Source organism: Notolepis coatsorum, assembly GCF_963971535.1.
Source record: "Notolepis coatsorum genome assembly, chromosome: 2".
Taxonomy (NCBI): Eukaryota; Metazoa; Chordata; class Actinopteri; order Aulopiformes; family Paralepididae; genus Notolepis; species Notolepis coatsorum.
In genome coordinates, this window is record NC_140166.1 from 144,150,673 (window position 1) to 144,160,845 (window position 10,173).

The window sequence follows — 10,173 nt, forward strand, 5'->3', positions numbered from 1 at the left end:
ACACGTCCCCAAGGACTTCAAAATTGCGAGAGTGACCCCTCTGCACAAAAAAGGCAGTAAATTAGACCCAGGCAACTACCGCCCTGTTTCTATCCTTACCTCCATCTCGAAAGTCATGGAAAAAATTGTATACGAACAGGTCGAAAAATACCTTGCGGAAAAAAATCTAATCTACGAATTCCAATCTGGCTTCAGAACATCCCACTCCACTGACACATGCCTTCTCTATTTAAACGACCACATCAAACAAGAGGTGGACGCGGGCAAATACTGCGGCATGGTCATGCTGGACCTACAAAAGGCCTTCGACACTGTCAATCACACCATTCTGATTGACAAGCTAAAAGCAATTGGTTTTGATAGTCTATCAGTGAGCTGGATGCAATCCTACCTGGAGGGGAGAGAGCAGATGGTGGAGGTAAACGGTACCCTATCCCCCCCCCTCACAGTAAACTGTGGTGTTCCACAAGGAAGCATACTAGGTCCGCTACTGTTCCTAATTTATGCAAATGACATGTCGTCAGCTTGTGACTGCAACTTGTTCCTGTTTGCGGACGACTCAGCCCTGCTGGTCTCTGACAAGAACAAATTACAGGTTGAAAAAACCCTCAGCTCAGAACTAAGCAAAATCTGCATATGGCTCGCTGATAACAAACTATCATTACACATGGGCAAAACAGAGTCCATTCTCTTCGGTTCAAATAACAAACTCAGCAAGACCGACGGCTTCTCAGTTACAGTGGGTGACAATATTGTCACAAGGAAAGAAGATATTACCTACCTGGGTTCCATCCTAGAGGCAAATCTTTCCTGTGACAAAATGGCATCCAATGTAATAAAAAAAGTCAACCAACGAACTCGTTTCTTGTACCGGATCTCCTCACTGGTAAACAAGAATACCCTGAAGACTCTAGCAGGAGCACTCATTCAAGGGTACTACGACTATGCTTGCACCTCATGGTACCAAAGCACCTCAAAGGCGCTAAAAACAAAATTACAAACATCTCAAAACAAACTGGTCAGACTACTGCTTGACCTTACTCCTAGAACCCACCTCACCCCTGCCCACTTTGACAACCTAGGATGGCTTAGAGTAGACGACAGAGTACAGCAACTTGCAATGGGCCTGGTCTACAAGATACACTACACGACCAAGGTACCCATGTACATGACTAAATACTTCCCAAAGGTCAGTGAATACCACGATCACAACACCAGAGGGAGCTCCACAAATCATGTTAAACCCAGATTCGGCTCAAACAAGGGACTAAACACGTTTCGCAATTATGCCACATCAATGTGGAACGCCCTACCCAAAGCTGTAAAGGAATGTGAATCACTACCCACTTTCAAAAACACTCTCAAAAAACACCTAAGGGAGACTGCAACTCGAAACTGGCCCCTGTAAATGTCCGAACACAACCCCCGCCAATGTACAGTAAATTACCAAGTATGGTCTTGTCAATAATCCACCAATGTACAGTGTTGTTTGTACAGTTGGACAGTGTCCCCCACCCACCCCTCCTACCCACCCCCCCCCCCCCCCCACCCACCCAACCACCTCCAATGTACAGTCCCCACCCACCCCTCCTACCCAACCCCCCCCCCCCCCACTCCTACCCACCCCCCCCCCCCCCCCAACCACCTCCAATGTACAGTCCCACCCCCACCTACCCAATCCAATGTACAGTTTCTACGCCTAATGTATATACTCTTTTCTTTCTGGACTCTTTTTGTATCACAAATACAGTACTGTAATTGCAAATCTGGTATGTCATAAATGTATAGATGTAGCAGTACTGTCTATCTGTATGTCATGTATGTCATATATGTTACGATGAATTGGAAATGGGGGACCCTGGTGTAAACAAGACGAAAGTCTTTCTCTGGTCTACATCCCCTTAACAATTGTATGTATTGAGCTGTACTGCACTGTACCCATTCTGCAATCTGTTAATAAAGTTTTCATTCATTCATTCATTCATAAAGCATGAACATTTGCATGGTGTACCTTTCTGTGCGTATTCATCCACAATCTATAGCTCAACATGAAAATATTCGCAATTAATCGTAAAAAAAGAAATCGCTGAATTTTATTTCAACCAAAAATGCCTTAAACAATAATGTTAGTGATAGAAGAGAACTCATTTTGAGCAAAAAATGGAAAGCTTTCCAATACTCATGAGGCAGAATTGTTACAATAGCCAATAATCCATTTTCCCAATGATAAATCCCTATACGGGTGGACCTCGCGGGCGGTCCAAAGTGACGTCAGACTACACCTCCCTATAGTGTGGGAGTGACTGCTAACATCAGGCAGGCGATACAGGAGTCTGAAAGCCAGGACTACGAGACTGACAAACAGTTTTTCTACCCACAGGCCATCAGGCTTGTGAATGCCAGCTCCCCCACCTAGCCCCCCTGTGACCCCCCACACCTCCTGTTCCAGGCAGACACTCTGACTGCTGCTGTGACCTCACTGTCACCCTTCCCCCGGACTATGAATCACTAAAGACACTTTCTAACTGCTGCTGTGACCCACTGCTGTTACCTCCATTTTATATTGTAAACACTGTGAATCGGAACGTGCAATGATACTCACTGTGCCTTGTATCGTATATCATTTAAAAAAAAAATGTTTACCTTATTTTTTTAATTGTAATAAAAATATAAATTCAAGAAACGCAATGGAGATGCAAACCCAACCATTTTTGATTGAAAACTGTATTAACAGATTGCAGAATTGGTACAATACAGTACGGCTCAATACAAACAATTGTTAACACTTTGGTCGCCAGGCTTATATTCTTAATATACCATCCTCCGCCAGCTCTATTTGTCTATGGAGAAGTTCCCCTTCTTTGCAGGGCTATAACTTTTTAAATTGTATTGCTAAATTGACATTACTATGGCCCATTCAACATCAAGTATCTATTGTTCAGGGTGTAGCAACGTTATACTTTTTCATTCACATATTCATACTAAAATACGGTCTAAAGTATAAGTATGTTTTTATCGTTTTCTGCAGCTTTCTCCAGAATGTGATTTATAGCCCCAAATGCATTATATTGATGATCAAATACAGTTTGATAGGAATTTGCGCGAGATAAAAAAAAAAAATTCAAATGGACGTGCTTCTAGAAGTTACTACTGATCATCTGATGTTGACCGGATGGGGGGGGGGTCGTTTATAATTATGTGGCCAACGTTAGATGATTCATCTAGTGTGGGTGATATGATCATTAGAGCAGTTAGTATCGAACACGTTAAAAAATAACGCTGAATCTTACCGTAGCTTCCTCATAGCGCTGGGCGATGAGCGTGGAACAGAAATATTCCTATTATGGGATGTAGAAATATGCGATCCATTTCCAGGTTGTATAATAGTATATACGTCCAAATCATGTTGTTTATCGAGTTATTGGTAACGGATTGCTATCCGTTGTGTCTAGCTCGAGTCCTGGGACTATTACCGAGTGATCGGACCGAATTGGAATGAGCACCAGCTTCCATTTCCTGTTTCCGCTCTGGGTGATCCGCCGATCGGCCACCAGATGGCGCTCTTGAACCGTTGGAGAGTTGAGATGGGATCAACAGTAGATCTCAAGTCTCCGGGGGAGAAATATGATTTCGATCACAGATTTTTGAAATATTGATATCAAAGACGTGGTACAGGCGGCTACGTGGCGTAGTGGGCAAGGCACTCGCCACAAAATGCTGGAGACGCTGGGCTCGTCAGTTCGAGCCCAGCGCTCCACATTTGCTTTCAGTTTAGCTGGTCGTCCGTACTAATACACATTGGCCGTATTAGGGGGTGGGAAACTGATGGGTGGGGATCGGGCGTTGTGGACAGCGACTCCTACAGGTCGGTTGGTGCGCCTGCGCAGTAGAATCAGGAAGTGTCGGGGGCAGCGTGAGCCTCCCACGCGTTACTCCTCGACACTGAGAGATCGAGCTGCGCAGGTGAAAAGATGCGACTGCTGTTACCTCAAGTACCGGAGGGGACTTGTGCTATGTATGACTTAGTCCACATTGCAGCCGGCTTGTGGGAGGCAAGAAACAGCGTCCGTGACAGGGGAGGGTTGAATTGGATGATACGAAATTGGGATGGGAGAAAATATAGAAAATGGGAGAAAAAGTGGATAAAAAAAAATAAAAAATACGTGGTACGGCGTCTTTGGCAGAATGAGCATGGCGGGGAATGACGTGGTACAGCGTTTTTGGCGACCATAGTGTTAAGGGGATGCAGACCAGAGAAAGGCTTTCGTCTTTTTTACATCAGGGTCCCCCATTTTCAATTCATCATGATATCGAGCTGCGGAGCATAGCTAATGGAGACACTAACCCAACCATACCCATACCATGCTAGACCATGGCTAGCCCCAGCCAGGCTGAACATAAGCTAACGGAGACACAAACCCAACTGTAGAAGCCAAAACCGACATATTAGAAGTTGTATTATTTATGGTGTTGTATTTATGTTTGAACACTAGTAGGGGGCACACCACCTCTATTATAAGAGACCTTGCTAATCAGTGCGCTTTATGCACCTGCCGAGGATTCACGCTTTCAAACCTGTTTTCATTGTTGGAACTGCTTATCTAACAAACAACTGACAACTGTTCTGTTAACCTTCATCATCATTAATCTTTCCTTTGGACAATAAAACCCTGCAAATCAGCTGCAGCTTGGACATTCAACTATTTCAACATCCACAACTTTGTTAGCTCAGTAGGAAATATCTAAGTGGGTGCATCGTGACGCTTGTCAATACATTTGGGGAGTGACAAGCGGCCACTACACCAACCATACCATGCTAGACCAGGCTGTTGTTGTTCTGTGTCCCTGACCCTCTGTTCTCATTTCCAGTTGTACTCTGAAGTGAAGGTGAAGCGAGAGGGGTCGGGGACGGGGTCGGAGGTCGGAGGGCACGACGAGGACATGACTCTGAGGCTCAGCCTGCGCTCCACCAGCACCACCGGCTCCAGTCTGCTCAGCGGCAGCAGCAGCGGCCAATCGGGAGCCCCGAAACAGCCGCCACTTCCTGGTTTCTACCGGCGCAGCAGCAACAACGTCAGCGCCTGCAGCAGCGGCAGTGGCCGCCATTACCGAGGCAACGCAGACGCCCATTTTGTGGAACCCGAGCGGGAGGACGAGCTGAGAGACAGAGGCCAAGGTGAGTCGACTACTGTCTGGTAATTTGGAGGTTCCCGGTTCGATTCCCGGGGATTGTGTCAAAGTGTCCTTGAGCAAGTCACTTAACCCCCCTTTTTTTTGTCCACTTTTTCTCCCATTTTTCCATATTTTTCTCACATCCCAATTTCGTATCATCCAATTCAACCCTCCCCTGTCACGAACGCTGTTTCTTGCCTCCCACAAGCCGGCTGCAATGTGGACTAAGTCATACATAGCACAAGTCCCCTCCGGTACTTGAGGTAACAGCAGTCGCATCATTTCACCTGCGCAGCTCGATCTCTCAGTGGCGAGGAGTAACGCGTGGGAGGCTCACGCTGCCCCCGACACTTCCTGATTCTACCGCGCAGGCGCACCAACCGACCTGTAGGAGTCGCTGTCCACAACGCCCGATCCCCACCCATCAGTTTCCCACCCCCTAATACGGCCAATGTGTATTAGTATGAACGACCAGCTAAACTGAAAGCAAATGTGGAGCGCTGGGCTCGAGCGTCTCCAGATTTTGTGGCGAGCGCCTTGCCCACTACGCCACGTAGCCGCCCAGCAAGTCACTTAACCCCTTAACTGCTCCCGATGAGCAGGTTGGCACCTTGCGTGGTCGCTTCTGCCGTCATTGTGTGAATGTGTGAGTGAATGGGTAAAATGTGAGTAACAAACTGTAAAGCGCTTTGGATAAAAGCTGCTATATATATTAATGCACCATAGCTGTGTGTCACAAGGTTCTTTCACTTGGTGCGGAAGGCATCATGTACAGAATCAGGGTCTGAATGAATTATGGGAGTCAATGAGTCTGGTGATGTGGAAAGTTATGACATCAAAGCATCTCATGATTATCTAAAAATGTTGCTACTGCTAGCATTTAACTTCCCAAGATGAAGCTCCCTTGTCAAATGATGGATTAGATTAGATTAGATTCAAACGTATTGTCATTATACAGCACACAACGAAAATAAGTTTGTAACAGTAAACAGTAAAATACAATGTACAGGTGATTAAACTGCGTATAAAATATATAAATTAGTACAACTGAGTAATAGTGCTAATCAGATGTATGTACAGAGTTGTAGTATTAATATGTACAGTGATACAGGTATAAAGACACTATGGTAGTAAGTAGGGATGTCCCGATCCGATCACGGGATCGGGGGCCGATCACATGATTTTCAGAAGATCGGGATCGGGAAAACAAAATCGGGAAAAAAATATTTTTTCTAATATAATTTTTTATTTTTTATTATTCAACAAACATGACAATTTTTACATCTTAAACTCATACTGAGGCCTTCGTTTGGGTTTTAAATTACATATCATCATTCATTTATTTATTGTCGCACAGAGCAGAAGAATTTGCCAAAACAAACGGCTGCTTTCACTTTCTTTTTAGCGCTGTAACGTAACGTAGTGCTGTCATCAGATCAGAGAGTGGGAGCCTCGTGTCTGAGTCAAGACATGAGCTAACAGATAAAATAGTAAAGGGAGAGCTTTTGAAAAGTTCCCAATGCGTCTGGGAAAGCTGCATTTTCGAAGCATTTTGACCGCAGGGAGAACGCTCGAGGAGAGGGGAACAGCGCTGAAGCCATCAACGGTGGATGATGCAATTATTTTCATCAACAGCGCCTGCAAATGAACACCGGACCGAAGTGGTTAATTTGTTGTTTGTTCTTTGATTTAGCCGGTTGGCGAAAGTTTGTTTGTTCTTGGATTTAGCCGGTTGGCGAAGTTTTGTTAACGTTGTTCAATGCAAGAGGTTTTTGTTGCTGACGTGACGTTCATCAACAGCGAAGTGGTGAGTCCTGATTTACTCAAATTAATTGGCTGCTGGTTTATGAGTGTTTTCGGTATGCTTTTGTGTCATGAATCATGATGACATTCATGTTTTAGTCTGTGTCTGCAGTGTGGGGGCATTTAATTGTTGCTGTTCAGCTGTTAACCGCGGAGCTATGTCGTTATTCGCTTTGTGAGGATTATCGTCAGCGTTTCAGACCAACATAAGTCGAACACTGTGAATAATGTGCAAACAGATTGAAACTTTTAATAATTCTGAGTATGAAGCATATGAAGGGACTCAGGATGAATGTAATGTGAGCCACCGTGCTCGAGGCGGGGCTATTGAGGCAACACAGGGGCTTGTCTTGCTTCGCCAGTTTCGGACAAAAATGCGTCAAATTGGTTACTAATGTGAAAGATTGGATCGGGAAAGATCGGTATCGGCAGATACTCAAAATCACATGATCAGATCGGGAGCCAAAAAATGCGATCGGGACATCCCTAGTAGTAAGTCATACTGGCCAGCAGTGTAACTAGTAAGAGTAGGTAAGGGATATGTACAGATATAGATATAGTATCTACAGATACAGATATAGATATAGTATCTACAGATATGTAAAAAGAATTATATCCAAGTATGTAAAGACAGATATGGATAGATATTGTATACGGTAAGAATATATATATTGTATATACAGCATTATGGGATAGCCTGCCTCAGTTTGTTTACCATGTGCTATTTGATGAAACCCCTGACCCTGGTGCTGTTAGCGTCAAGCTAACTGAGCTACAGTAGGCTACAGGTAACTTACATTCTGCTGTCACTGTTAGCGTCAAGCTAACTTATCTACAGTACAGGTAACTTACATTGGAAGCATGTCTATGTTCCCTGGGTCCTATGTTCCCCGGTAGCGATAAAAAAGGTCCTATGTTCCCCGGGTCCTACTGTTCCCCACTCCCGTTGCGGCTCCCGAAAAAGCGACCGAGTTGTGTGAGGGCCGACCATGTCAGCTTGCTTCATTTCTCTGTCATTACGGTAGTGTTCTCAAACGTACACGTCGCGACTAAAAAAAGGTTCTATGTTCCCCGCTACTCCTGAAAAAGCAACAGAGTTGTGTGAGGGTGTAGATAGATGGTGCAACATGTGTAATTGTGTATGTCTGTGTGTGTTCTGGATGTAACAGTACTGTATATCTACTCCAGTGCCGTCTGACAGATTCGGCCACCAGACGCTAATTGCGTGTAACAGAGATGTATATCTGTTATTAGTTAGGCCTACTGGACATTTTCGTTGACATAAGTAGATTTTTCGCTTTTGTTTATTTATTAAGTTAATATAAAGCGTGTTTAGAAATTTTTTGAGGTTGTTAAATACACGCTTTTGATTTCTTTATGTGGCGAGTGACGTATTTTTCGTGCTTATTTGAGAAGGGTCCAGCTGCACAGCCGGAGAGCAACGCTCTCAGGGCCGCGCTGTGACTGCTGTTCTGTCACTCCCAGCCTAGTAGTGGGCCGGTGTTGTGCCGAATTCGAACTCCCTGCCAGAATCCGACCCCCTCTCGGATGAACGTGCATACTCTATCAGCCTACCCAGCATGTAATACGTACTTTGTTAGAACTCAACTCGTTATTATTGGCGCATAGATTGCTGTCATAAAACGATAAAGCGGACAGAAATACGGGAAAGCTTTGATTATATTTAACATTGTAAAACTAAGTAAGTGGAGTTTCGAAGCTGTAAGCAGAATACAAGTCATAGGAACACCCACGATATACTGTTCTTCCCCCTTCCTACTGTATAAGAAAGAATTAAAAACGCATTGCAAGGAGAACAGAGGTTATCGTGTGGGTGTTCCTTCGTTTTACAATGTCAAAAGCCTTTTAAATATAATCAAAACGTTCCCGTATTTCTGTCCGCTTTATCGTTTTATGAGTGTATGCGCCAATAACGAGTTGAGTTCTAACAAAGTACGTACATGCTGGGTAGGCTGATAGAGTATGCGCGTTCATCCGAGGGGGGGTCTGATTCTGGCAGGGAGTCCGAATTCGGCACAACACCGGTCGTTGACCAAACTTTATTTTTATTTTTTATAAATCAATTATGACGGCCCAAAGGCGCGTCGGCCCACCGGGAAAATGTCCAGATTACCAGTCCAGCCGACGGCGCAGGCTTGTCACTGTCACAAGTGTGCATGCTTTGAACAAGTAACGTTAGTTCAAAGCAAAGCATGTCCCCTGCCTGGGCAGAAGCGACCAAGTAGTGCTGTAGCGACTACATTTAATTTTAATTTTTTTTTATTTGTTTTTAATTTATGTTCGAAATAAATAAACGCATTCATTCATTCAAGATATTGTGTGAGCAAAAAAGAAAAGAAAAATACATGTTATGAAGTATAGTTAATTTACTATATGTATACATCCTCTGGCCTATTTGTAGAACTTCCCTGTGTTGTTGACAAAGCTAAACCCTATTGATATGAAGTTGTCAAACCCTACTGATATGAAGTCTAATGGGAACATGAGAGGATGCCGTCATTTGCTGCTATGTTCATGGCCCTGAGAGCATTGCTCTCCGGCTGTGCAGCTGGATACTATTGGCTTATTTCTCGCCAGGTGGACGCCTTGGTGCTGAAGTGTCATTCAAACTATCCTTACTTAAATATGACTGTGACGGCGACGACCACACATGTGAACAGTAACAATGCAATTAATTAATGTCTTGTTGTAATTAGTATATACCCAATGTCATGCGTCTTCTTGAAGCGTGTATTGCAAGCTATATTCACGTAACTCGCATATATCCTGCTGTCACTGTTAGCGTCAAGCTAACTGAGCTACAGTACAGGTAACTTATATTCTGCTGTCACTGTTAGCGTCAAGCTAACTGAGCTACAGTACAGGTAACTTATATTCTGCTGTCACTGTTAGCGTCAAGCTAACTGAGCTACAGTACAGGTAACTTACATTCTGCTGTCACTGTTAGCGTCAAGCTAACTGAGCTACAGTACAGGTAACTTACATTCTGCTGTCACTGTTAGCGTCAAGCTAACTGAGCTATAGTACAGGTAACTTACATTCTGCTGTCACTGTTAGCGTCAAGCTAACTGAGCTACATACAGTACAGGTAACTTATATTCTGCTGTCACTGTTAGCGTCAAGCTAACTGAGCTACAGTACAGGTAACTTACATTCTGCTGTCACTGTTAGCGTCAA

The 10,173-nt window shown here is 44.2% G+C and overlaps 1 protein-coding gene across 1 annotated transcript in view; it reads left to right on the forward strand.

Moving 5' to 3' along the window:
- The window catches only part of LOC311223552 (uncharacterized protein), a gene marked incomplete at its 5' end in the record, with an annotated part of 97,469 nt that overhangs the window by 57,389 nt on the left and 29,907 nt on the right, over positions 1–10,173 (forward strand). Inside the window, one exon of the mRNA XM_084308332.1 lies at positions 4,870–5,176. Within this exon, the coding sequence (XP_084164458.1) occupies positions 4,870–5,176 (307 nt within the window). The remainder of the gene's footprint in view (positions 1–4,869; positions 5,177–10,173) is intronic.